At 41.1% G+C, this 27,474-nt stretch overlaps 3 protein-coding genes and 1 long non-coding RNA gene across 5 annotated transcripts; 1 reads left to right on the top strand and 3 right to left on the bottom strand.

Annotated features, from left to right (window-relative positions):
* Positions 1 to 7,832: 7,832 nt before the first annotated feature.
* On the bottom strand, positions 7,833 to 14,391 carry LOC129731572 (uncharacterized). Of its 2 annotated transcripts, XR_008729041.1 has the most exons (4): positions 14,239 to 14,391; positions 8,710 to 8,827; positions 8,030 to 8,633; positions 7,833 to 7,966 (listed from the first exon to the last, which is right to left on the bottom strand). It is a non-coding gene; the product is annotated as an uncharacterized LOC129731572 (long non-coding RNA). The 2 variants fall into 2 exon arrangements; XR_008729040.1 differs by lacking the exon at positions 8,710 to 8,827.
* Positions 7,965 to 9,606, top strand: LOC129731571 (uncharacterized). The gene is made up of 2 exons (XM_055691676.1): positions 7,965 to 8,656; positions 8,740 to 9,606. The coding sequence occupies exons 1-2, from the start codon at positions 8,039 to 8,041 to the stop codon at positions 9,604 to 9,606; spliced, it is 1,485 nt and encodes a 494-aa protein (XP_055547651.1). The 5' UTR covers positions 7,965 to 8,038.
* A 4,000-nt stretch (positions 14,392 to 18,391) lies between the features above and the next one.
* On the bottom strand, positions 18,392 to 24,309 carry LOC129731568 (protein hsr-9-like). Its single transcript, XM_055691672.1, has 6 exons — positions 23,422 to 24,309; positions 20,245 to 21,961; positions 19,739 to 20,109; positions 19,510 to 19,678; positions 19,177 to 19,448; positions 18,392 to 19,108 (listed from the first exon to the last, which is right to left on the bottom strand). The coding sequence occupies exons 1-6, from the start codon at positions 24,041 to 24,043 to the stop codon at positions 18,933 to 18,935; spliced, it is 3,327 nt and encodes a 1,108-aa protein (XP_055547647.1). The 5' UTR covers positions 24,044 to 24,309; the 3' UTR covers positions 18,392 to 18,932.
* Positions 24,310 to 25,383: 1,074 nt separating this feature from the next.
* LOC129731570 (U6 snRNA phosphodiesterase 1) lies at positions 25,384 to 27,129 on the bottom strand. The gene is made up of 3 exons (XM_055691675.1): positions 26,805 to 27,129; positions 26,554 to 26,740; positions 25,384 to 26,500 (listed from the first exon to the last, which is right to left on the bottom strand). The coding sequence occupies exons 1-3, from the start codon at positions 27,019 to 27,021 to the stop codon at positions 26,149 to 26,151; spliced, it is 756 nt and encodes a 251-aa protein (XP_055547650.1). The 5' UTR covers positions 27,022 to 27,129; the 3' UTR covers positions 25,384 to 26,148.
* Positions 27,130 to 27,474: the final 345 nt, after the last annotated feature.

The raw sequence follows: 27,474 nt of genomic DNA, 5'->3' as shown, positions 1-27,474 counted from the left end.
AAAAATGATACTCCGTCGTTTAGACCACTGGGTCGAATCAAATGGTCTACTATCAGAAACTCAATTTGACATTCTTTCGGGTGAACTTCACCGACAAGGATTTTCTCCAATTTTGAACAATTTTTTGCACAATTTGTTGTCCGAAAAGCACATGCATTTTACGCACGGCGATTTGGCAACTTTTCGCATTAGCTACATGGGTCTTCCCCAGGGCTCATGTTTAAGCCCCCTTCTTTACAACTTTTATGCAAATGACATCGACGAATGTCTGGCAAATTCATGTACGATAAGACAACTTGCAGACGACAGTGTAATCTCTGTTACAGGAGCCAAAGCTGCCGATTTGCAAGGATCATTGCAAGATACCTTGGACAATTTGTCTGCTTGGGCTTTACAGCTAGGTATCGAATTCTCTCCGGAGAAGACTGAGATAGTAGTTTTTTCTAGGAAGCATGAACCTGTTCAGCTTCAAACACAGTTAATGGGTAAAACGATTTCTCAGGTTTTAGTACACAAATATCTTGGTGTCTGGTTCGACTCTAAAGGCACCTGGGGTTGTCACGTGAGGTATCTGATGAAAAAATGTCAACAAAGAGTGAATTTTCTTCGTACAATAACCGGACAATGGTGGGGAGCCCACCCAGGAGACCTTATAAGGCTTTACCAAACAACGATATTGTCTGTAATTGAATACGGGTGTTTCTGCTTCCGCTTCGCAGCAAACACACATTTGATCAAACTGGAGCGAATACAATATCGTTGTTTGCGTATCGCTTTAGGATGCATGCAGTCGACCCATACGATGAGTCTGGAGGTCTTAGCTGGAGTTCTACCATTGAATAACCGCTTTTGGAGCCTCTCTTCTCGTATTCTTATTAAATGTGAGGTCTTGAACCGTCCTGTGATTGATAATTTTGAAAGGTTAATCGATCTCAATTCTCAAACCCGTTTTATGACATTGTATTTCAATCACATGTCTCAGAATATTAACCCTTCTCCGAATATTCCAAATCGTGTCGACTTATCAAAAACTTCTGATTCTACTGTGTTTTTCGATACATCCATGATAGAAGAAACTCGTGGAATCCCGGATCATTTACGCGTGCAGCAGATCCCTAAAATTTTTTCCAATAAATATCGAAACATCAACTGCGACAATATGTCCTACACTGACGGATCACTTCTTGATGGGTCCACTGGCTTCGGTATCTTCAATAATCATTTAACCGTCTCCTATAAGCTCGATAATCCTGCTTCTGTTTACGTCGCAGAATTAGCTGCAATTCAGTACACCCTAGGGATTATCGAAAAAATGCCCACGGACCATTATTTCATCTTTACGGACAGTTTCAGTTCTATTGAGGCTCTCCGATCGATGAAAGATGTTAAGCACTCTCCGTATTTCCTGGGGAAAATACGGGAACATTTGAGTGCTTTATCCGAAAAATCGTTTCGGATTACCTTAGCGTGGGTCCCTTCTCACTGCTCGATACCGGGCAATGAGAAAGCGGACTCTTTGGCTAAGGTGGGTGCAATAAACGGCGATATTTATGAAAGACCAATTGCTTACAATGAATTTTTCGCATTTGTACGTCAGAATACGATCATCAGTTGGCAAAATTCATGGACTAAAGGGGAACTGGGAAGGTGGTTACATTCCATAATTCCCAAGGTATCGACGAACCCGTGGTTCAAGGGGTTGGATGTAGGTCGAGATTTCATTTGCGTGATGTCTCGGCTTATGTCCAACCACTATAGATTTGACGCGCATCTCCGTCGTATTGGGCTCGGGGAAAGTGGTATCTGTGCCTGTGGTGAAGGTTATCACGACATAGAGCACGTTGTTTGGTCATGCCCTGTTCACCGTGACGCCAGGTCTAAACTTGTAGCTTCCCTTCAGGCCGGAGGTAGACGGCCAGCTGTTCCTGTTCGTGATGTCTTGGCGAGCCGTGACCTACCCTACATGACCCTTATATACGTTTTCCTTAAATCCATCCATGCCCCAGTCTAGTCCCGTTCCCCTCCGTCTACACCCAACAAAACGACAAGAACACGTTTGAACCTTAAGCACAAAACCAGCAACCAGACCCCGCACAATAGAACCAGGACCCAAGGACTACGAGCCTCTGTCCCAACTCACGACATCGTGGCTCAGCAGTACGAATCCATACATGCCATTCGACGATTATCAGACGACCATTAAACAACGAAACACAGATTGGAATGCTAGTTTTAAGTTAGACTTAATTTCAGCTCGTAGTCGGCAGCGAGGATAAAAAATTTGCTTTAGTTTTTAAGTCATCAGATACAATTGGCGCCGTTAAACATTAAATTGTATTTGTGCCGTGTCAAATAAATGTTATGTGAAGAAAAAAAAAAGAACGACGGGTCTTCCACACGTGCATAGCGAGTATGTCATCGAAACGTTACTGTAAAGACTGCCGAACTCAGAGATGCCAATAAAATTTTCGATTTAACTGGAAAAAGGCTGAGGAAAAAACTGAATTCCAAATAAATTTAAAAAAAAAATGACTGTGAGAGTGCTTTTCTGTTATGGGGACTGAATCCAGTGAAAATTTTTTATACAGCAACTAAAGAGACAATTCTTCGCAAAAAATTACTCATTTTAATCAGACCTGTTTTGTTTCGGGCTTAAATTTTGTTAAAATTATGGACTGAAAAATTTCCTCTAACAGCAGCAAAATTTAAAACTACGCAATCAATCTATCTCAAAATTAAGAAAATAGAGCAACATTTTCTTCCGTTACATCAGTGAAGTTTAAATTTCAATTATTTCTGACTTCGCTATCTTGTGGTATCTAATTTTTCTAACTATTTTTTAACCGCTACGCAACAGAAAATAAATAGAAATTTTTTTCATGGTCTGGTAAAATCTATTTGTTTGGTTTTATCTCAACCATGTCATGCAATCTTTATTTTTGTGTTTCGTGCGAGAAGATAGAATACTGAAAATGCTGTTGAGAATTGTCAAAATAATTTATCAATCCACAAAATTTACGTTTTAAAAAATATTCCCGAAAATCATTCGGAGCTTCAGTGAATAAAAAACTGGATAAAACTGGAAAATATCTGAAAAAACAGGAAGATTTTGGGAATAAACTGTTTGACTGGATCACTTGAAAAAAACTGGCGGAATCCAGTTTAAACTGGAACATTGGCAACCCTGGTCGAACTGATGGTGGAGCTGGACCAACAGTCTGCTAACCTCATAGCTGTGTGGGGCGAGACGGCACTATTATATGCCATGCTATAATATAGGCTTTCTCTGTCGTCCCGCGCCCGATCAACAGTGAGTGAGCTAACGCAGCACATTCATTGAGAGTCTAACAGTCGAACAGGTAAGACGGTGATTTGGTTGAACCGCGCAATGGATGATCTCATGGTGTAGTTTAAAGTTACACATTTGGCGGCCGTGACACGTTAATTCTTATTTCAATTTGTAAATATGGAATAATACAACAATCAAATTGAACAGATGTTCATGAAACTGCATGGAGATCACTCACTGCGTAGTCATTAAATATTTTGGTATAAGGGGCCATCCACATACCACGTGGACAGATTTTTAACGATTTTGACCCCCCCCCCCTCCCCTTCGTGGACAACTGCCCATATAAATTATGAAAAAAATGTATGGACCGTGAACATTAGCCAACCCCCCCCCAAAGCTGTCCACGTGGTATGTGGATGGCCCCTAAGACCTATAAGAAGCGATTGAAAATGGCTACCTAGGAAAGGTTTAGTTTTGAGGTAGAAAAGTGGCCTGGTGTACTCAAGTAATGAATTCGTAGAAGTGTCTTGTTGATTGGTATCAGAAAAGTGTTCTAATGGAAACAATAGCGCGTCTGGAGGACCGCACAAAAAATAAGTAATGTAAAAAGTAGGAGGGTGGTATTCAAGACACGACCGCATGACGTTGGACTACGGTATTCTTATATTCCACTAAAACAAACAATAGAGAGAATTGCAACTCTAGTATTTGCTGCAATTTTATCTAACAGTGCATTTCTGAATGCTGAGACGTTAAAACGTTATAAATAATAATATATACTAAAAGAATGGATATCTTTTATTTAATCGCTGTCATTTCATACATATTCGAATCAACCCTTTGTTTGCTGCACTACCAAGACAATCATTTAATTGAGCGAATTGGTAAAATTTTCCTATCTAAGCAAAAAGCAAACTTTACGAAACTATCTGAAATTGGAGCCCAGAACGATTCAAACGAAAATTTTAAATTTGAAAATTGTTTGACATTTAATCGATAAAACTCATGCTAGGTTAGTTCCAGCCCAGCATATAACTTCATGTATTTGAAAAACAAAAACGTTTGGTTCAATAACTCAATATAGCATGAGCTCAATCACACGTTTTTCGGTAGTTGTTATCAAGGTTTGGGCGAGTGACAGGATAATATCTTAACTTCTTCAGTTGTGTTTTAGAGCATTTCTAATTGTTTTGTTATTTTTCACGATAGCGACAAGTTTGTTTCTTTCTCTGTGTGCGAGAAACAAAATCAAAACCGCGCACCGAGAAACAAAAACGAAAATTTAATGAATGCTCATTGAGAAAACTTGCAACTCTTTTTACCAATAATTCATGATACTCAAAAGAACCCGTTTTGATCTAAATCAAATTTCTAGTAAATAAGTGTTGATCATTCATAGGTAGTAATTTTTCCTCGATGAATTAAGACTGGCTGAAGAAGTTAAAACGCTGCTGTAAAATCAAATTCACAACTGTGTTCGTTAAGACATTTTAATATTTTCAATGACAATAATAATCTTCGATAAACACCCGCTATAGTTATTCACACACATGCTATAACTATCTCAACACGCGTTAAAACTATTCATACACACGCTGTAGCTATAGGTTTTTATACACACATGCCGAAGCTATCCATACACACGCTATTCCTTTCCATACATCCGATACAACTATCTATACACACGCATAAGCTATCCAACCATGTGCTATTACTATCCATACATACGCTATAACTAATCATTACACACGCAGCAGCTATCTACACACAAGCTATAACTATCCGTACACACGCTGAAGATATACACGCAATAGCCATAATATGCTACACATGCTAGTGTCTTACACACGCTATAGCTAGCCATACACACGCAACAGCGCCATCCCTATCATCGCAAATGTCATAGCAATACAGATGCACATACGCTATATGTGCACACTGCACACACACTAAATGGCGGTAGCTTTCCTAGTGGCGGTGCTGGCTCGTGCAGTTTCTGGCAGTTCTGGCAGTTTCGTGCAGTTTTCACCCAACGATATCTGAATTGGATTACCGCTGGTGGGGTCCAACTCAGATCGAAGGAGAACCGAACTGAATGAAGAAATGCAGCTGCCCACTACCTCCGCCGCTGCTGCCTGATACTACGCTCTGGTTCTGCTGCAGCTCAGTTTGGCCGCTGGAATCAGCCACCGCTGCTGATTATACAAGACCGGCCTGGTGGCCTTCCACTTGTTAACTGATGAGGCCTTCCACTTGCTATGAGACGACACAGGCTATTATATAGCCCAAAGCAAAAATCCATCCGCGAGCAAACAAGAAGCGAGCTTGTGATTGGTTGAATGTGCACGACTTTTAACACAACTTTTAACTAGTTTAGTATCGAAAACATATTTAAATTATTATTTGACAATCTTGCGCAATATTTCCCCTATCAATCAAGCCATTGGTGTTTAGAATCTGTTCAGTGGTAATGATAAAAGAAGCATTTTAAAACGGTGTTGAAACACCTGTTGCAGCTACCGAAAGCGAGCTCGTTATTGGTTGAAAGCTGTGAGACTGTTTACAAAGTCAGTTCGGTTGTATCCGTTAGTGTCGACTGTGCTTGTGAAGAGAGGTGGTGATTGGTTGCTCGGTATGATTTAGACAATCGATGTGATTTATCAATTTTTCAATAGTGTATCTCGAACAATAGGTTATTTTTGTTACATAAATTCAACCGTAAAAGAATTTCTGATCGGTTGATGCCAAAACCTCGAAATTCTGAAAAGAAATGACTGATATATAAGCGCTCAAAACCTGACCACTTTTCCCTGGTTTTCCCCGGTTGAATTACTAGATTTTTAAATTCAGGTGCCTAACTTCGATATAGACGTTAGTCCAACGTCAAAAAGTGGAAACCACATCTTACATATATACAGCGTGCTGTGAGGGCCGCTTTCAATGTGGAAAGCATGATTGTGCCTGTTGAGAAACGGCAAATGGCGAGTTGAGAAGACCGCCAATTTCGATGAATATGACAAAAAAAAAAAACAAGAGAAGAAAACCATATCAAAGACAATGTATACAGCGAGCTGTGAGGGCCGCTTTTGATGTTAACTGAGCGAGTCAGCGAATGCGTGGAAGAGGATTGCTGCCTGAATGAAACAAGCGAGTTGGGAGAACCGCTGCCTGAATGAGACAAGCGAGTTGAGAGCACCGCTTATAGGGCTATTCCCACTGCTTCCGTTCAGGGACCGGGCCGGGACCGGCCTCGTCCGGGACTTTTCATGCATTCACACTGCGCCGTGCTTGAACCGTGCCCGCGCTGCGCTCTGGCTAAGAAATGTTGGTGTGTATATGTGAAAGAACGTCTTTCTCTTTTTTTCATACCGCAGCTCACTCCGCGCGAAATATGTCACTACAACATACACGCATCCACCCGAGTGCCTCCCGTGCACTCTCCGGCCAACACAAAGTATCGTCGGCAACTATAGTTTTTCTCTCGCACTGCGGAGGCACGACGGCAACTCAACGCTGCCCCGGTCTGGGCACGGCGCGTCGGTGTGAATGCGTTCATAAGAACGCACGCCATCAATCTCAATCGAGCCCGGACGACACGCGGAACAGCCACGGCCCGGTCCCGGAACGGAAGCAGTGGGAATAGCCCTTATAACATGCACTACGATGGGCAAAAAAAATGCGCGTTGGAAGGACCGCATACATGAACAGTATGAAGCGAGTTGAGAGGACCGCCAGCCTGGCAGCAAGAGCTCTCACGCAAAAGAGAAACAAACAAATCCATACAAAGCGAGTTGGGAGTACCGCTTTACGCTGCACCCGCGCTGTGTTTTCTGCTGGGGAATAAAGTGCAAAACTGATGTGATGTTATGAACGCCAAACGGTTTTGATAAAATGTTAGACTAATAGTAAAGTTGCTTTATTGATCAGATTCATCTATAAAATTTCTTAAATTATCTTGTTTCTACTACCCCAAGCCTTCTCTTTTTTAGTGGTTACTACAAACTGGCTTTGTGAGTGACCAAAGTATAGAAAGCAAACAAGGAAACGAATCATGATATTAAAAAAATCGAATTTATCTTATATTTCTAGAAAAGTTACACTCGAATAAACGTTATTAAAATGTCTCGTGCTGGAAAATATGTTCTTGCACCGCCAGTTGGGAGTGACACGGAAAATTCATCTTGCGATGAAGTAGAAGTTGGACGGTTCGTACGTGCCCCTACACATGCACCTATGAGTCCAAACAGCGACGTGGAAAACCAATATGCGCATTATGCAGTGGCTGCTCCAGATTATACTGAACAACTAGAGAAACGGATACTGGAGTTGGAAAACATAATTAAAGCACTGCCTAGTGGTACTTGTCGAGACTCGCACGGGGAGAGGTTAGTAGAAGCGGCTAGCACGCCAACTGTTCCATACATCGCACCAGTGTCAGCTCCGACCACTACACCACTTAGTCCGTCCACGAGTGGAGGTTCCATTCGATGGGACAACATAAAGCCTTTTCCGAAAAACGTGCCTGCAACCAAAATGTGGGAAGCCTGGATCCGGTTCTCCGAAGATTTTGAGACAGCAGCCTCTCTTTCGAACATCAGGGACCCCAAGCGGCGTGTTGATCTTCTCTCTCTGTCTATGGGTGACGAGCTCAAGAGCATTATACGAGCTGCAAAACTACGACCGAGCGTAGAGGATTAAAATTATTATGTGAAGTTTGTGGATAACATCGACAAGTACCTGAAGGCCATGACAGATCCTGCAGCAGAGCACGAAGATTTCTCAAAAATGTACCAAGAAGAGGATGAATCGGCCGTAAAATTTCACGCTCGTCTCACGGAGAAAGTACTCCTCTGTCGCTACAGTCCGGCGGATCAAGACCGTTTCGTGAGGAATCAACTTCTAAGAGGCCTTCGCAACCAGGAACTGAAGAAAGCGGCGCGAACATACAATCACGATTCCAACACAATCGTTCAAGCAGCAACACGCGCCGAGGCGTTTCAGGCGGAAATTACCATCCCCCGAGAGGAGCCAAGCACGCTTCTGGCGAGCAGTAGCAGCAGTTTTCGAGGCACTGAAGGTCAGCATAAGCGCGGGTTAGTTGCTCAACCCACAACCAGTAATCCAGCGAAAAGATTCCAACCCTACAAGATGTCAGCATATCAGCCAAGGGGAAGTGTGAGTCGTCGTTATAGATGCTCGAGATGTTTTCGACCATCCCACGCTGGTAGAGAATGTCCAGCACTTAGAAAAAACTGCAATTCTTGTGGTCAACGCGAGCACTTCGCAGCTGCATGCCGAGTGGATAAAGTCCGCACGGTAAAGGAAGATATTGCTGAATCCGCTGTAGATGAGAATCGAGAACAGGTAAAAGTGTAAAAAAAACCTATAAATAAAAATATATCGAACAAAATTCTTACCTGTCGCTTTAATTACTTTTCTCGTTATAGCATGTTAACACTTTACCTTTACACGATGTGCAGATAGATTGTCGCATTGGCTCGTCAGCTCCAATCAGATTTCTGATTGATTCAGGAGCTAATGTAAATGTTGTAGGAGGTGCGGATTGGATAAAGTTAAGCAAGGATTGTGAAATGGGAAAAGCTACACTCGTTCAGAACAAAATACCACAGAGTAACAGTCTACGATCCTATGCATCAAATATACCCATGTTGGTAGAATGTAGATTCAGAGCTACAGTTGAGGCGGTTGGACTTACTAAACCAATAGTCTCGGCGGATTTCCTAGTCGTGAAGGAGGGTAAAAAATCTTTGCTAGGTAGAGCCACAGCTAGTGATATGGGCCTGTTGAAAGTAGGGAAAATGGTAAATGCTTGCGAAGAATCTTGCATATTTCCGAAAATGCCCGGCGTAAAAATTAAATTTAGCGTCGACGACACCGTGCCACCTGTTCGTAATGCGTACTATAATATTCCCGCCGCTTATCGCGATGGAGCTCGCCGACGACTGGAACAGATGGAAGCCAGGGGTATTATCGAAAGGGTCACTACTGCTCCACAATGGATTAGTGGCATGTCCGCCGTCCCGAAGGGGAAAGGCGATTTTCGCTTGGTGGTAAACATGAGAGCGCCAAATAAAGCCATTAAGCGAGAATATTTCCGTTCACCTATTATCGACGAAATGAAGGTGAAATTGCATGGTGCAAAATATTTCACTAAGCTCGATCTGTCGGATGCATTCTACCACCTTGAGTTAAGTGAAGACTCGCGAGTACTCACCACGTTTATAACCGAAAACGGAATGTATCGTTTCACTCGCTTGATGTTCGGCGTCAACTGTGCGCCAGAAATATTCTAGCGTGAGATGACGCGAATTTTGAATGACGTAAAGAACAAAATCGTATATATCGATGACATATTGTTATTTGCAGAAACTATTGAAGACCTGAGAAAGATAGTTGCTCAGGTCCTTCAAATTTTACGATCTAATAATCTTACTCTCAATACATCTAAATGTGAGTTCGACCAGACGCGTGTTGACTTTCTAGGTTATGAACTAAGCGAAAAAGGCTTTAACATTGAAGCCTCAAAGGTGAAAGATATTCAGAGATTTCGTCATCCGTCTACCTCATCAGAACTTCGTAGTTTTCTCGGACTCGCATCATTCGTAAGTCCATACATAAAGGATTTTGCAAACATATCCGCTCCTTTGTGGTCGGTAGCAACCGCGCTGAGATGGAGCTGGGGCAAGGAGCAGGAAAATGCCTTCGAACTCATAAAGCAACGCATTATCGATTCAACGATATCCGTAGGGTTCTTCTCGGGGTCAGATAAAACTGTGTTATACACAGATGCATCGCCAAACGCATTGGGCGCCGTATTGATCCAGAGTAACGACCAAGGAGCATCACGAATAATGAGTTTTGCCTCGAAGTCGCTGACTGCAACGGAGAGAAGATACGCTCAGAATCAGAGGGAGGCTTTGAGCGCAGTGTGGGCAGTGGAGCATTTCTTCTACTTTTTGTTGGGGAGACACTTCATTTTGCGTACAGATGCTCAAGGAATGGCGTTTATTTTGAATAGATCCCGCGAGGAATCCAAACGGGCTTTAACAAGAGCTGACGGCTGGGCTCTACGTCTTAGCCCGTATGACTACGATATCGAGTATATTAGAGGGCATGATAATATAGCGGACCCTTCATCGCGACTCTATTGCGGTAATGATGAGGCATTTAACGAAGAAATAAGCCCATGGGAAGTCTGTCACCTGGATTCATGCAATGCTGATTTTCTTACTGAGGAAGAAATTCATAGATATTCAGAACGGGCCGATACTATAGTACAGGTAGTTCGTGCCCTAGATACGCAAACTTGGCCAAAAAGTCTGATGAATTTTAAATCTGTAGCCTGTGATCTATTATTTACACCCACTTGAAGCCAAAATGAAGAGCATTCTTCGTCGACGCGTATGGTGGCCTAGAATGGCTACTGATGTGGAAAAAGGGGTAAATCTTGTGCCATTTGTTCCGTAAATGGACGACCGAAGAGTCCACCTCCCATGCAAAGAGCATTTGCCCCGAAAGGGGTATGGGAGACTGTCGCCCTCGACTTCAACGGACCTTACCTGAAGCTGGGGGGAATATCGATTCTCGTTATAATCGACCTTCGATCAAGGTACGCAATAGCGCGATCGGTCAAATCTACCAAGTTTGAGTATATAAAGGCTGTGTTGGATACGGCTTTTGAGAGAGAGGGATTCCCAAAAGCAATTAAGTCCGATAATGGGCCACCATTTAATGGCGAAGATTATGCCAAGTATTGCTCTGAGCGTGGAATCCAAACGATATTCTCGACACCCTTCTATCCCCAGCAAAACGGTTTGGTAGAAGGCTTTATGAAGGTGATAAATAAGGCAATGTCAGCCGCGATTTTAACGGGGGCAAATTATCAAAAAGAATTACAAATTTATACACTTATGTTCGAGCGTCTTGATAGAAAAATTTCCACTACACTTTTCACTTTTTATTCACTTTCACTATTTAATTCTATCACTTTTCACTTTTCACTTGCAAATACGTATTTCGGCACTGACATAGTGCCTTCGTCAGTGCTTATTTGGACTGTGGAGAAAATAGCGAAAATGTCCACGTCTTGTAAATAATAGCACAGACTTACAGACAATCAAAGAATTAAGTAATAAACCTGTCTTTTATTTAAAAGCTGATAAGGGGAATAAAATTGTTATTTTGAACAAAAATGATTACGATCAACAAATGTTGGAGAAAAATAATAATGGCCCATACAGGCAACAGAGAGTCAACCCCCTTACCGACATGGTGAAAAACTTTGAAAAAACTATCAAAGAATGCCAACCTATTTTTGGTGACGCTTTGAAAAATCTTCGTGTTTCGAACCCTTCTCTTCCTAGAATAAAGGGTCTCCCTAAAGTACATAAACCTGGTAATGAAATGAGAGAAATCGTTTCTGCGGTGGGGGCACCAACAGAAAAATTGGCAAAATGGTTAGTCAAGGAATTTCAATCAATGCCGAAAAAATTTCCTAGTCAATCTGTTAAGAGCACAGGAGTTTTTGTTGAAAATTTAAAATCATCGGGGGGCATCAACACTGGCGAGATAATGGTTTCTTTTGATGTCACAGCACTTTTTCCGAGTGTTCCAGTGAAAGAAGCTATAAATCTTTTGGAAGATTGGCTTCTTTCCCAACAATGTGACAACCCTTGGAAAACTAAAGTACGCAGTTACTTGAAGTTAACTCGACTTTGCATGGAAGACAATTATTTTTCATTTCGTGGGAAATTTTACAAACAAACAAAAGGAGCACCGATGGGGAATCCTCTTTCACCTTTCTTATGTGAGCTTTTTATGGCACATTTGGAAAATAAACTAAATGAAAAAGACTGCTTACCAGATCGTTGGTGGAGGTATGTTGATGATATTTTTTGTATTTTACAACAGGGGGACTTGGAAAGTTTTTTGTGTGACAACCCTTGGAAAACTAAAGTACGCAGTTACTTGAAGTTAACTCGACTTTGCATGGAAGACAATTATTTTTCATTTCGTGGGAAATTTTACAAACAAACAAAAGGAGCACCGATGGGGAATCCTCTTTCACCTTTCTTATGTGAGCTTTTTATGGCACATTTGGAAAATAAACTAAATGAAAAAGACTGCTTACCAGATCGTTGGTGGAGGTATGTTGATGATATTTTTTGTTTTTTACAACAGGGGGACTTGGAAAGTTTTTTGGGAATTTTGAATGGTCTTCATAAAAATATCCAGTTCACTTTGGAAATTGAACAAAACAACAGGCTTCCATTTTTAGATGTAGTCGTTGTTAAAAACTCCAACCACTTTGAATTCGAAATCTTTAGGAAACCCACACATACTAAGCGGGTAATACCTAACACTTCTAACCACTCCTCCCAGCATAAAATGGCTTCTTTCCACCATATGATCCACCGTATGGAATCTTTGCCTCTCAGTAATGAAGGTAAGAAAAACGAAATGGAATATATTTTTGATATTGGTGAGCAGAATGGATATAACAGAAGAACCATACAAGCCATTTATGACAAAAAGAAACGAATCCAACATAGGAAATCTCACACAACACTCACTCCGCTAACAGAAGATCGGAAAAGAGTAGTGGTTGAATATGACGTCAGTTTCACTCGTCAACTTCGTAAAAAATTTAAAAAATTTGGTATCGATATTATCTACAGTAGTAGAAATAATCAAATGAAAACAAAGTTGGGGTCTACTAAAGACACTATTGACAAATTCCATAGGGCGGGTGTTTATAAAGTTGCATGTCCACATTGTGATAAAGTTTACATTGGCCAAACAAAAAGAAATTTAGACATCCGGTTTAAGGAACATACTTCAGAACTTGTAAAGGCTAAGAAAGACTCAGAAAAAGGAATAACTCACCATTTCAGATCCAAAATAGCCGAACATATATTTCATGAAGATCACGCTATGACTACCGACAACATTAGTCTAGTTCGATCAGTAACATCCCCTTGGAAATTAGATGTCGCAGAAAGTTTAGAAATTTTCAAACAAAACCCAGCTACCCTCCTTAACAGAGATCAGGGTAATCATTTCTCTTGGCTTTTAAATTTCTACCGAAAACTCCCCGACAAGGCATGGATCACCAGGCCGCACATTTCTCTACCTAACTCAAGTTGTTTACGTTTTCTGAGTTAAAATTTGCCCCAGTCGTTTACCTAATTAGGTATAAAATTCTTGGGGTTTCGCTATTTTCTCCACAGTCCAAATAAGCACTGACGAAGGCACTATGTCAGTGCCGAAATACGTATTTGCAAGTGAAAAGTGAAAAGTGATAGAATTAAATAGTGAAAGTGAATAAAAAGTGAAAAGTGTAGAAGAATTACAAGCCGCAGTGCAGTCGTACAACGCGGCGGATCATAGTATTACCAAACTGCCTCCAGAAGAAGTATTAACCGGACGCAAGATTAGGCGAGGGCTACCACTTTTAAACTACAGTAAATCCGAGCACGATGAAAAGCTACTGGATGCGCGAGATCGTGAGGCGAAATTGCTTTCAAAAAACGAGAGGATATTCGCCGCGGAGCCAAAGAGAGCAAGGTTATACCCGGAGACACCGTTATCGTGGAGCGTTCATCTAGAGGTAAAGGTGACAGTAGATTCGGTACAAAGCGCTTTACCGTGATGCGAGAACACAACGGCAGCTTGGTCCTTTGTGATGCAGATGGCCAACAGCTCAAACGCCACGTATCACAAACCAAGAAAGTCCGGTTGTGGCGAAGCACGACGCCGACTAAGGTCCCTGAAGAATCATCATTTTCCGGAAACCCTGCTGATAGTGGTGCATCTTATGAACGACCGAAGCGGGAGAGACGACTTCCCTCCTACTTATCCGAATATGCGCACACGGTGGACGGCAGCCTTGAAAAATTATAGATTTTGAAATAAATGTTGTATACCGTTTACTTTGAAGATTTTTCTTTTCTTTTCTTAATTATTCACTGCAAATAAAGATGCTTCTGCAGTTATTTCTTGGTTTGTGAATCGTACTTCGTGCTTCAATTTTAAATTGTTCTTCAGCTGAAATTAGGTTACGTCTTGATGCTTCCGATTCTTGTGAAAAAGTGGTATGATCATGATATCAAAGCTTACTAAGTCCCCAAACAAGTTTTCCTAAGGCTGGTGTATTAGGAAAGTGACATTACTGTCAGTCTGTGACACTAGATTGATAAGGTTAGCCATAAGCTTACTAAGTTTTTTTTATCAACCATTGTTTGGTTCTGCTTTTTAGGTTTTTTTTATGACTTCAGAGTTCTAGCTCTGTTCCAATTTCTCTGGTGATAATGGGGGATGTGTGGGGCGAGACGGCACTATTATATGCCATGCTATAATATAGGCTTTCTCTGTCGTCCCGCGCCCGATCAACAGTGAGTGAGCTAACGCAGCACATTCATTGAGAGTCTAACAGTCGAACAGGTAAGATGGTGATTTGGTTGAACAACGCAATGGGTGATCTCATGGTGTAGTTTAAAGTTACACAATAGCGGGGGCCTAGTGTGGTTGGTAACGTCTCCGCCAACCACGCTCGACGCCTGGGTTCGAATCCCACCGCCGACATAGGTGTCGATGGTTGTGAGGTGGCGTGATCCACTCACAACCAACCCAACTGGTCTAGATTCAATCCTAGCCGACACCGGGAGATTTTCTGAGGCGAAAAATCTCTGGGATCACGCCTTCCATCGCATGAGGAAGTAAAGCCGTTGGCGCCGGTCCGTTAATAAACGGGTCGTGAGTTAGGGTCCTGGGTGTGGAGTCGCCTCCCTGGGCATCGGTGATTGGCCACAACAGTGGCGGAACTAGACCGACGGAAAATAAGCGAGAATAAAAAAAAAAAAAAAGTTACACAATAGCAGCACAGTCAGTTCGTGCTCATCTTCCAACCAGAACAGACGCATGTGCTTCCAACCGCGAGAACAATAGACATTCGATACCCTTTGTTCAATCGAGTTTGCCGTACGTTGTACTTTTGCTGATTCGCAGTGTTTTTTTTTCTCGTCGCGTGAATAATGGAAACTAATAACGCTATTCCAAAAATGCATGAGGACACGGTTTGTGTTGATTTTCGTGTTTGCCCAATACGGCCTCCAATTCAAGAGGTGGAAAAACTCCTCAGAGACCGCATGAAACTGGACTTTAGTTTGTGTAAGGCGATACAGATGCACCACGTGCGGCATTGCGTCCTTATAACCTTTCACGGGGGCCGTGAGATAGCTGAACAATTCGTTAAGCAAAACAGTTCCAAACACGCAATTTGCCATGAGCAGAAGCGTTACACTATCCCAGTGCACATAGAAGATGATGCAATTGAAGTACGGGTACACGATCTGCCTATCCAGGTAGAATCGAATGCGATCCGCACGCATATGAAGGCATACGGAGAAGTTGTATCCATTAGACACGACAAATGGAAAAAGCAACATGCCAATACTGCACTAAGGAAGTGCATTTCGGAATGTCTTGCACTGAAGCAGCGAAACGCAATGCTTCACCACCAGCCGAAATGCACCCAAACACCACCGCTGTTCAACAACCCGGTACAAACAGTCAAGCTGAGACTTCAACCCCCAAATCGGTAGCAGAAACAACAGCAAAGACACGAACAACAACGGACGCAGTAGAAGCAGCACCATCTCTTCCAACTAGAGCAAACACGTTACCAGCGCCCGAAGAGTTCACTATCGTAGCGAAAAAAACAGGCAAGAAGCAGAAGTCAAATGATCACGAGCAATCCCAAAAGCAGAACGATTCGGACAGCAGCGAAGATGAGATGAGCATGGACTCGGAAGCCCCACTTTCGAAGGAGGCAAGGACAGAGGTTGCCTCGCCACCACGGAAGAAAATAATTGCTCGCGCCAGCAAACAGCAGCAGTAGTTCTTCTGTGTTTTTTTTTTTTGTATCTGGCACTGTAAAACTGAACGGTACTGTGCCGTGTCAAATAAATATATTGTAAAAAAAAAAAAAATAGCAGCACAGAGCTTCCTGCTGAACTACAAGTACGGCAAAGCACGCATGCGGCAGCCGGCAGGTTTGCAGAAAGTCCTCTAACACAGGCGTGAAAGGCAGGAAAGGTACGTTCGGAGACTCCCTCAGGGAGTGGACCGCTACCACTTGCATGATGCACTCTCGCGGTAGCAGTCTGCTGCAACGGGAGCCTGTTGCTGAATCACGACACCAGGATCTCTTTGGCTTAACCAACGCGAACGGTAAGTTGATCTATTGCAACCGACAATCAAATCCTAGTACTGTAATTCAGTTAAACATAAATATTGATTTTGTTTCCTTTACAGAGCTCAACGGGATTTGGCTACTATTGCAGTGGAAGCCTCAACGACAAACGAGAGATGGTGGTTGCCTTCGCTTATTTTCCGGGGAACATGGACCGCATACCGCTATCCGAGTCAACTTTTGGTATTGCTATTAGACAAGAGTTTTTAGACCTCATTCTAATAATGGAGAAAGTAAAAAACTGGTATGTCTCTGATGAACTCAGTTTAATAGACCAGAGACACATCAGATTTGACGTCGAGGCTACCCCTCTGAGAAAAGAATCCAAAAAAAAAGATGGGAACTGTTTTAAGGAACATTTGATTTATTCGAGAACATCCTGTCACAGAAATATTCGAACTCCAGTTGAAGTGGACATCGTAGCAAGTGACCTACAGTACAGGATCTCGAAAGCTTTTACTTCAGACTGTCCGTTAATGAAATGTACAGTTTGCCTTGATGTGCCCTGGTGGAACGAAACTCTCAGCTTCCTTCGTCAGGAAGCTAGACGCTTGTTAAACAAGGCTAAAATCACGACCAACTGGGAAGCCTATAGTGCATCCTACACAAAATACAACGCTTAGTTACGCAAAACCAAAAGGAGGTCCAGAGATCGATTCTGTGAAAACATTTAAATTCTGCCTGAGGCGACCCGACTGCAGTAAGCGATGTTCAAAGATCATACGTATGGTCTTGGGCAATTGAAAAAGGAAGATGTACGTATGACTGCCACAACCAAAGAAACATTGAATGTTCTTGGCAGTGACCCCGGAGTCAAACTTTGAAGAGCTACAGAACCTCGGATCCAGACGGACTTTTGAGCCTATGAAATCTCCAGGACCGAGTTTCAGTAACGAGACCAAATATTTTGGATTCAGTCTGGGTAAGAAGCTGAACTGGGCTGCACAACTTCAGCAATCTGGGCTTGCAGTACACTGTTCAGCAAGACCTGGGAGCTACACAATCTGCGCTCTGGTCTTACATCACCATTCCTCGGCCAAGTATAACCTACGCAGTCCTCGTATGGTGGCCCAAAGTAAATGAAACGGCAGCTCAGGCGAAACTAACCAAAGTTCAACGATTGGCCGACTGCAGCCATGGAAGCCATGCTCAGCTTTCAGCCTCTACATCTCCATGTGATGAAGGAGACAGAGCTTGGCGCACTAAGGCTGCGAAGAACAGTCGGGTCTCCTTAGCATCTTGAAAGAGTTCAAGCTAACACCTTTAGTAACAACAGTCTCGGACTGGATGGAAGCGAAGCCAAACATGGACGTTCCATATAGAGTGATCGACACAGATCGCTCAATGTAGACAATGGAGGGCCAAGTCTTCCATCGGGAACCATCCGTTTTTGGGTACCTCCACATCCGCTAGAAATAGCATCTAATTGACACCATCACAGGGTTGCAGACAAGCTATACAGTTTATCTACGTTTACCGCTCATGCAACGCTCAACCTGAGAACTCAGCGCATCTGCTTTGCTTTTGCTTCATCGAGGTTCAACTTCTTCGGATGTTGCCTCTAAACTCCATACCAGGTATGGAGTACCAATCCCGAAACGGTCACTGTTTCAATCAACAATGTAGTTCCGGATTGGGGCACAGGCTCACATCCAACTAGCTTAACTCCTCCATCAATTAGTTCGAGCATCTTGTAATCTGTGCTAGGCAATTGGGACCAACCCGAAAGACAAACATTCCTGTCGCACTGGAACTTTGGCCCAATGCTCCTCATGCACACAAAAAAGGCTTTGCTTTCACTACCGGCATAAAATACTGGGTTGAACTACACTTTACTTTAAAAGCCATACTTTATTGGAGATTTTACATCCTAATATGCTATTTCACTAATGTACAAAACTGAAATTCATCTTATCTGTCTAATACATTATATTACGTTTGGATATAATCTAGGGAGAGTGACTTTTGATTTTATTGGGATCTAAGCATTCACATTCTTGAAGGTTAATTTTATTATACACGATTGCGTGTACGCACGCCTCAATGCTGTTGTGTTGTGATTATCAAAATAAATTGTCAATATTAGTACTAAACAGCTACCTTTTTAGTACAGTAGAATGTTAGCGTTAAATTATATTTGTTCCGCATGAGAAGCATTTTCTTTTAGAAAGTATAAACTCTATAAACTTGATCCTTAAAAAATAGTGACATTCTGTTATCGAATAATGAAATTATATATATAAAATGTCTATGCCACAATAACGCAGAAAATTTTACCATATGATTGGTAAACCTAGAACCAAAATATATTTTATGGCCACCTGTAGTCGACTTTCCAGACGATGGTATGACTATGTACAGTTTATTTTACTCTCCATCTGAGTCCGGATCGATCACATTGCGAATGCGATTTAACGTCTCCAAACTTTCGGGTGGAACGACCGGTGCTTGCGACAGTCCGGACGTGGAAGGTGCATTTGGATCCGATGGATCAGTGGAACTCTGATTCTGCGGTTGCCTCGCACTACGACGCGTTATACGACCTAAAATGCAGATACGTTAGAGTTTAACGTTCAATGCCAATAATGTGGTTCGACGATTCTATGATTACCTTCACCGCCATCAATAATGAGGCTGGTGTCCAAAACCTTAGCTTCGCGCTCCATTTGCAGCTGTTTGCGTAGCTCGCGACATTTCGCAATCGTGGGCTCCCCTTCGAGACCCTTTTCCTGCATTAGACGCAGGATCGCGTTTGCCCGTTCCTGGTTTGATTTGCAACCTTCCCATAGTTTATGAAACTTGACATTTTTAAAGCCGGCAATTTTCAGATATTCTTTCATGGCTTGAACGGAACGATCATTACTGGGGCTAACCGTAGACTTACTGTGGAACAAACAAAGTTTGCTATAAATGAAAAACTTTTAATTTCAATTCTGTTAAGTACCTGTAGCTTGAAGAGGATGAACTCCTATAGGATTTGCTTGATGATTGGTATCTACCATGTTTCGTGGGAACATTTTGCTGTGGTCTCCAAGATGTATTCGCGCGATTCTGATCCACTCTCTCATCTTCCGATGAGCTGCTCCCAAAGGCATATAGTACGTGAAGCGGAACTGAGGAATTAATAGTCAATATTAGTTACTCATTTCGATCATGATTAATACTCTACAAACCATTTACGTTTCCAAAATAAATGTCATTCGGAATGTCCTGCGATTTATCGTAGAACCTGCCATGTTTCTTTTTGCTCTTCTTTTTGATTAAACTTTGCAGCTGTGCCTGTTGATAGGAGGGCAAATTTAATCGTGCAATTTGTTCCATTTTCTGCTTCCGTTTCCGTCGTTCTTCAGCGTCCGATTCATCCGTGTAGTGCCGCTTAGAGGATTTTCCTCCCGAATACTTAGCGTAGCGATCGTTGACCATTTTCTGCCGCTGGCAGCGGATTTTGGTGCTCGCCGTGAACACGCGATCCGGTGTACCGAAATAGATATCGTTTGGAATGAACTCGTCCTCGCTGGAGGAGCTGGACCAGGCTCCGAAAGGGCTGAAATAAAACAGCCGGTTAGATATTTGTAATTATTATTGTGACTACAAAAAAACTGCAAAATAAATTTGATTTTATGAAAAATATATTCTTTTTATACACAAATCTTAGAAAAATAAAACCACTTGTACTTACTCGTTATTGTCGAATATCCGTTGTTTTTTCTGTTTCTTTTTCTGCTTTTCCTCCTTTCTCTGTGCAATTTGTTGCTGCTGTTTAAGATAATGCTGCTGTTGATAGGTCGTTGCCGATTGTGCTTGTTTATGTGAGCCCGGTTCGCGTTTAACAAACCGGGTATCGAGTAGTTCTTTCTTAATGTTCACTATCCGTACCACCGGGAGTTCCTTTTTCGGAGGCGGCAGTGGGGTAGTGTTGTCATCTTCTTCGTCCGTTAATAGTGAAATTGTATTCAGCTCCAAATCATTCTGACAAACAACATCGTCCTCGCTCCCTGATTTGTGCCCATCTTCTTTTTTCTGATCTGACGATCGAGATTCTTTCTCTCCATCAGCAGGTGAAGCAGACGCTGACCGCGAAGCACTTCGATTGTTATCCTCTTCTTTGGACGATTCCTCACCGCTCGCCTCCTCCTGATCGGATTGTTCCACATCCGAACCCTGATTTTCCTGGTCACTCCCCCGATCGTCGTCGTTTTCCTCTGATGCTGACTTTTCCTCCTCTTCCTCATCCTCCAATTCCTTCTCGTCATCCGTGGCTATTCCAATCGCTTCCCCATCATCATCTTCGGCCGTTATCATCTCAACACCCTCTTCTACAACTTCTTCTTCTTCTCCCAACTCTTCTTCCTCAGCATCTTCTTCTTCTTGTTCACTACCACCATTTTCCTTCTCGCCTCCTTCTGAATCGGCATTGTTCTCGTCATCGTCATCCTCATCATCATCTTCGTTCACCATCCTACTAGGGTCAATAATCGGTGCATCCATCGTCACAATCTGTTCCATCTTATCCATTTCAATACCTTCCATTGCTCCATAATCACCTCCAGGTTCAGCGTTTTCATCAATCAACAAACCGCCAGCTTGGTTTAACTCATCATCGCCATCGCCGGTCAATCCTATGTCATCCACACTCTCTGTTACCCGCTGTTCATCTTCCTCATCGTCACTCTCCAACACCCGAATTTTCTTTCTCTTGTGAGCATCCGAATCACCGGCTGGAATCATTACCACATTTTGGAAAATCGATGGAATTGCACTACATAGTCCTCCTGAGGCCGCTGATTCGGGTCGTTCTTCATCTTCTCGATCACTACCGCCAGCAGCACCATCATCGTTTGGTTTTTCTTTGTCGATGATTGGCTCCCCGCACACATTAGTGTGGGGCAGATCCCCCCCATCTACTGGCGGTTCCGGTGATCGGAGAAGTTCCATTCGATCAGGGCCATCCTCTTCTTCGCTGTCGTCGTCATCGTTCAACTGTACGATACGACGACGCTTTTTCTTCGATGATAAGCTACCGTGATCCTCTGGAACATCACTGGGTTGAGTTGCGACTGCAGAAGCAGTAGGATCATTTTTGTTTTCAGCTACAGTATGAGCTTCTGCTTGCTCGTTTTCAGCTCCAGTTTGAGCTTCTACTGGTTCTGTTGTTGTTGCTGCTTCTGCCGTGACATCCCTAGAGGGAGAGCTGTCGGTGTCGGCGACTGGAGTAGTGATATCTTTCTCGGACAGTTCTGCATTTTCAACCGGAGCTGGCGGTACGTCTTCCTTAGAGTCAGCAACAAAAACTGGAGGGAGGGTATCAACATTAGGTAGCTCTTCGACTGGAACTGGAGCCGGTACGGTTTCAACTGGTTTGGTGTTGTCATTGGTTGGATCTGCCGTCGGTGGAACTGTGGAAGGGAAATAGAGAAGAGCTTTATATATTTGTTCTTGATCAATTTTCATGATAAACTAAGATCTGCAGTTTGAGTTCAGCTCATACTTTGGATGCATAGAAATTTTTCGGAAATAAAAGCTTATTTTATACCAATTCTCGAAAGAACTACTTTCTCGAATAAACTACGAACTACTTCCTCAAAACAGAAAAATCTCGAATGCACCACTTCCCCAAATATTACAATAGAAGCTGTGCACCGAATTATTTGACAAAGCCCAATAATTCTTGCAGACATCTTTCTCTGAGCTTTTCGACGATAGATGGTCTCCTAGCTTCCCAGATTTGAATGTGAAGGACTATCCGGTATAGTCCTCATTGAATCAAGGGCCTGCATGACCCCGCATTCAACTTTAGAAGATTTAAAATCATCTCTTTGAAATGTTCCTAATTGCGAAAGCAAATAAATTCCAACAATTAAAATTACAAATTTCTAACAGTGTTGAGAAGTCACCATTTGTGATTGGACACACATACTCATTATTTACTAATGTGTATCATAAATACTTAAGCTACTAACAAATCCTCCTCTTAAAAAAAATAAAAAAAATCTCTTTGAAATGTTTTCGAAGAAATATTTACGCATATACGAATAACTTCCCGTACCGTAGGTGGTCACTTGAAATATAAACACACATTCGAATTGCATTTTTAAAAGGTTTGTTTGTTCATTGCTCAAAATGCAAATTATTTCTTTCGTTCATTGAACAGTTTTATGGGCAAAAATGTTGCAAATTGTTCAAGATATTTCACAAAACCTAATAGGTTTTTGAAGGAGGCAGCGTCTTGACTTCGACCAGAAGAATGAATTGGTCAATTCAAAGATTACTGTGCTCTCACATTCAAACTTTTAAGTGGGAAAAAAAGTAGAAACATGCACACAGTTGGATGCTTTCTTTACGAAATCTTTTAAATATTACTTTTAGGCCATACCCTGACAATAAGTATGAACATTTAAGAAATACATGTGCCCAAGGAAATCAAGTAAAATGAATGCAAGGTTGGCCAACAATGATGCTAACACTTGCGTAAATTTGTAATTTCAAATCATCCTATACCGACAAAAACCTTCTCTCGAAACCATTTCACTGGTCGACAAAAGAAAAAAAAATCTAACGCTCGAAATAGTTGCCCTGGAAAGATTATAGCTTTTTAACCATTCCTGTGAATTTTGATGCCCCTATTGTATGCAGAAGTACGTCAAAAGTTCGCAGAGAAATTGCTCGTCCGGTTCGTCGCTTCAACGTTAGCTTACGGGAAAACCTCATTGAGGTTTCTGAATTAGTTATCTTCACAAAAATGGTTAAAAAGCTCTAACCTATCATTTTTTTCTAGTTTGAGCTCTAGGGCAAAACCTGTGTTTAACAGTGTTGGTTACCTTTGAAGCATTTTGCGAACTCGTGTTTTTTTTCTTACCTGGTGACTGTTCCTGCGGACTCGGTAATTCCGCTGTCGGTTCTGCAGCAATCGAGGCATTATTTGAAAAGTTCGTGTTCGTCTTTTCAACCTCCAGCTGTTCATCGCCGAACGGATGTGATGTTGGCTCCAGCGGCTCCATTGCTTGATCTTGTTCTATTTCGGGCACCGCCATTGTTTGGTAGTCCATAGGTTGGCTACCAGCAATTGATTCTCGGGCGTAACCCTGTTGTTGATAATCTGGTGTAGCAATCGGTGTCATATGTGGGATCGTCACTGGATTGAGGATTGTTTCCTGTGGGACTATCGGTGGATTAACCGTAATCGGCTCTGCTGCAGCAGAGAATTGTTGACTGGGATAGAGCCCATAACCCGCAGAGCAGTTGTCGGTTTGTATTGGAGGCATTAATCCATTTGCTTGCGATGGAGGCAAACTATCTTGATGTTGTTGTTGTTGCTGTTGTATGGGCGGAACAAATCCAAATCCAGTTGCAGCTGAACCGGCGTTCACATAGTACGTATCAGTTGCCGAAGGAACTTGCGACTCGGATACCGCTTTGTTTGCTACCTCATCCGGATATGGTTGGTAGGATGGCGGGATGCTATAAGGATATTGATCCATTTGTTCCGATTTTGTTTATACCGTCGCAAAGTGTACAAGCTTCTACAGAGCAAGACGCCGCGAAAATAACGCTCTTTTCTAAATCGGCGAGAAGTCTGCTTTTCGAATGCTGTTTAAAGTAAACTTTTGCTGCATTCTGTAACTTGCTAAATCAGGATTTGAATTCACATGTGAAAACTGGAAGAAACGGCTTAATATACACTAAATACTAAAAAAATATTTTTCTTAGAAAACTGGAAAACATTGCAAAATGTGTGAAAAAGCAGAGCTGATGACAGCGACTTTGACAGTGACGTCTGCTTTTTGTTGTTATTTCTGCACTTTTTGGTCTCAAGCACCAGCGACACGAATACATTGAAAACTTGCTATAAAATTTTAAATGTTTTGTGGTTTATGTGGGCGTTATTAAAAAACTACGATCTACACTAAAAAAAACTTATGTGATCTTTCATCAAATTACAACTCTAGATTTGGTCTCAAAGGTCTGGTTCTAATTTATCTTCATATGCAATGGTAAAAGCAAAACGAGGTTCGTGTTATGAATATGATGGGGTAGATGAATAAAATTAAGAAGTTATGTATGAAGCGATAGAGAACATAAATCATGCTGAACAAAGGCATCGTATTTTACACGATAAAACATAATAAAGCGGTATGAAATAAACAAATCGACCAATAATATTTATTTCATGAATAATTTATTCAATCTACTATATAAAAATGGAATTCCGTAACGCCTGACCTTATTGATATTATTCCCTTCGTCTTTGAGGTGTACAGGAACTACGTAAAACATGCACAATTATGACTTTTTGCGCTGAATTTGCCTCTAAATCAAAATTAAAAGCGATGACATATGATTCTTTTTTGATCAAAATGTTTGTCAATCGTCAAAAAAGACTTTTGAGTAAAAATTATTAGTATCTGATCACTAAAACTTGAAATATTATTCACAAAACTACGTAAAACATGAAAAAACTATGTTTTTTTGTGCTAAATTTGCCTCTAAATCAAAATCTTAAGCGATGACATGTGATTCTTTGTTTATTAAAATGTTTGTCAATGTTCAGAAAAGACATTTGAAGAAAAATTATTAGTATGTGATCACTAAAATTTGAGATATTATTCACAAAACTACGTAAAACATGCAAAATTATGACTTTTTGTGCTGAATTTGTCTCTAAATCATAATTTAAAGCGATGACATATGATTCTTTTTTAATTAAAATTTTTGTTTATGTTCATTAAAGACATTTGAGGAAAACTATTAGTATCTGATTATTGAAACATGAGATATTCATTCACAAAACTACGTAAAACATGCAAAACTATGACTTTTTGTGCTAAATTTGCCTCTAAATCAAAATTCAAAGCGATGACATATGATTATTTTTACATTAGAATGTTTATTAATGTTCAGGAAAGACATTTAGGGAAAAATATTTAGTATCCGATCACTAAAACTTGAGATATTATCCACAATACTGCGTGAAACATGCAAAATTATGACTTTTTATACTTAATTCGTCTAAAAATCAAAATTCAAAGCGATGACATGTGATTCTTTTTTCACTAAAATGTTCGTTGATGTATAAGAAAGACACCTGAGGAAAAATAACAGGTATCTGATTACTAAAACTCGAGATATTATTCACAAAACTACGTGAAACATGCAAAATTAGGACTTTTTAAACTGAATTCACCTCTAAATCAAAACCCGAAGCTGTGATCTGTGATTTTTTCTATAATAAAATGTTCGTTGATGTTCAAGAAAGATATTTGAGGGAAAGTTGATAGGTATCTGATTATTTAAAATTTAAATATTCTTCACAAAACCACATGAAAAATGCAAAACCATGATATTTTAAGCTCAATTTGTCTCACAGCTATGATATATGATTTTTTTCATTAAAATGTTTGTTTATGTTCAGGAATGACTTTTGAGTAAAGAGTGATGATGGACGTATAAGATGTGAAATATTTTTAGAGTGAGTTGTGTTAATAAAGCAATGAATTATACAAAATGATTCCTAATTTTGAAACCTTTGATCCCGAGCATCGCCGGGAACGTTCAACTAGTTATAAATAATATTCTTACGATTGATTCACAACAGATCAAAGTGATAGTATTTATTACCGCACTTGCAGTGAATCTGTCTTACGTTCAGATTCATATGACAGTATTCTTCTTCGTAGAAGTTGGCAAAAGTTTTCTGCAAACTTTCGAGCCCATCCGTTAATTGCTTTCGCTGATCCCCTAGGGTCCACAGAATGCTAACGTGAAAAGATCGATCCTTGTAGAATTCTGGCAATTTGTAAAGTCGCATGCAATTGTCAAGGTTGTCAACGAGTTTGTTGATTGGCCCGTAACTGTTTGTATGTACTTTCACAGCCAAAAACGTCCTTGTGTGCTCTTCATTACTGTAGATAGCCAGGTCAGAGAGTAATATCCTAAAGCTAGAAGAGGATAATTAAAGTTAATCGTTCGAAACTTTCAGTTGGAAAAATACTGTTTGATAGACTGGAGCTCAGATCGCACGTTCTCCACGAACGCTGGTATGTTATGATGTCGCAAAACAAACGTTTTGGTAAGGCTCATATGAAGATTGTCCACTGTATTCAATTCCAAATTTAAATCTTTGGAGACATGATCTATAAGCAACTGTTGCAGGTCTTTAAAGGCATCAACTTCATTATCTGCAATAAAACAAAAAGGTCCTAGTTAACCATATTACTCGTAATTCATATTGCTTCTTCGTACAATCTATAAATACATAGCTAGCCCAAATCCCTCTTTCATGTGGAAATGTTCGGATTCGTCCTTGATGATTAGTAGCATTGCTTACTGTCTGCTGCACGGCGGGTTTTTCGAATAGAAGCAAATCTTTTGATGAAGGCAAACTGGTTTCATATCTATCTGGTTCCGGGTTCTCGTTTTCATCACTATCAGAACTGTTGTACTGTTGAATATTCTGCATTTAATCGTTTTAAATTTAAGTAGAAACTATGACAAACCACGATTTGTTTATTTCTGAGCGCCGATTGTAAACATCGTCATTGAAGTTTTTATAGCACAATGATAACTTCCAGAGCTGAACTTAGGGGGTTGTACATATGCACTGAAAACAAAACGCAAATAATTTCTAATATCTGAATAAGGCTGCTGGATTTTTACGCGCCATAATGGCGGACGCTGTAATGCATGGTTCGTAATAAATTACACACCCTTTTGACAACTCTGTCTACGTCAGTTTAAAGTCTCCATCAGCGAAGGAAAAAAATCACCTCTAGCGATTAATGAATACATATAAAACAAGCCTAAGGTGCGTTGACATCGTAGTCAGTATGCGAAAAACAAAGTATCGGTGCTGGTGCACTCTCTTTGCTTTCCTCTTTACGAAATATTTATATTCATTAGTGTACACCACAAC

This window comes from Wyeomyia smithii, chromosome 3 (genome assembly GCF_029784165.1).
Source record: "Wyeomyia smithii strain HCP4-BCI-WySm-NY-G18 chromosome 3, ASM2978416v1, whole genome shotgun sequence".
Lineage (NCBI taxonomy): Eukaryota > Metazoa > Arthropoda > Insecta > Diptera > Culicidae > Wyeomyia > Wyeomyia smithii.
Note: the sequence above shows the minus strand (reverse complement) of the source record. Positions and strands in the feature narration are given on the sequence as shown.

Coding starts and splice junctions, on each gene's coding strand:
- LOC129731571 (XM_055691676.1), top strand. CDS start 8,039: ATGACAGATCCTGCAGCAGAGCACGAAGATTTCTCAAAAATGTACCAA. Junction 8,657..8,739: donor TAGATGAGAATCGAGAACAG/GTAAAAGTGTAA, acceptor TTCTCGTTATAG/CATGTTAACACTTTACCTTT.
- LOC129731568 (XM_055691672.1), bottom strand. CDS start 24,043: ATGGATCAATATCCTTATAGCATCCCGCCATCCTACCAACCATATCCG. Junction 19,449..19,509: donor TCATCCTCTTCAAGCTACAG/GTACTTAACAGA, acceptor TTTGTTCCACAG/TAAGTCTACGGTTAGCCCCA. Junction 19,109..19,176: donor CATTATTGATGGCGGTGAAG/GTAATCATAGAA, acceptor TCTGCATTTTAG/GTCGTATAACGCGTCGTAGT.
- LOC129731570 (XM_055691675.1), bottom strand. CDS start 27,021: ATGCAGAATATTCAACAGTACAACAGTTCTGATAGTGATGAAAACGAG. Junction 26,741..26,804: donor TAGCTATGTATTTATAGATT/GTACGAAGAAGC, acceptor GTTTTATTGCAG/ATAATGAAGTTGATGCCTTT. Junction 26,501..26,553: donor GAGCTCCAGTCTATCAAACA/GTATTTTTCCAA, acceptor ATCCTCTTCTAG/CTTTAGGATATTACTCTCTG.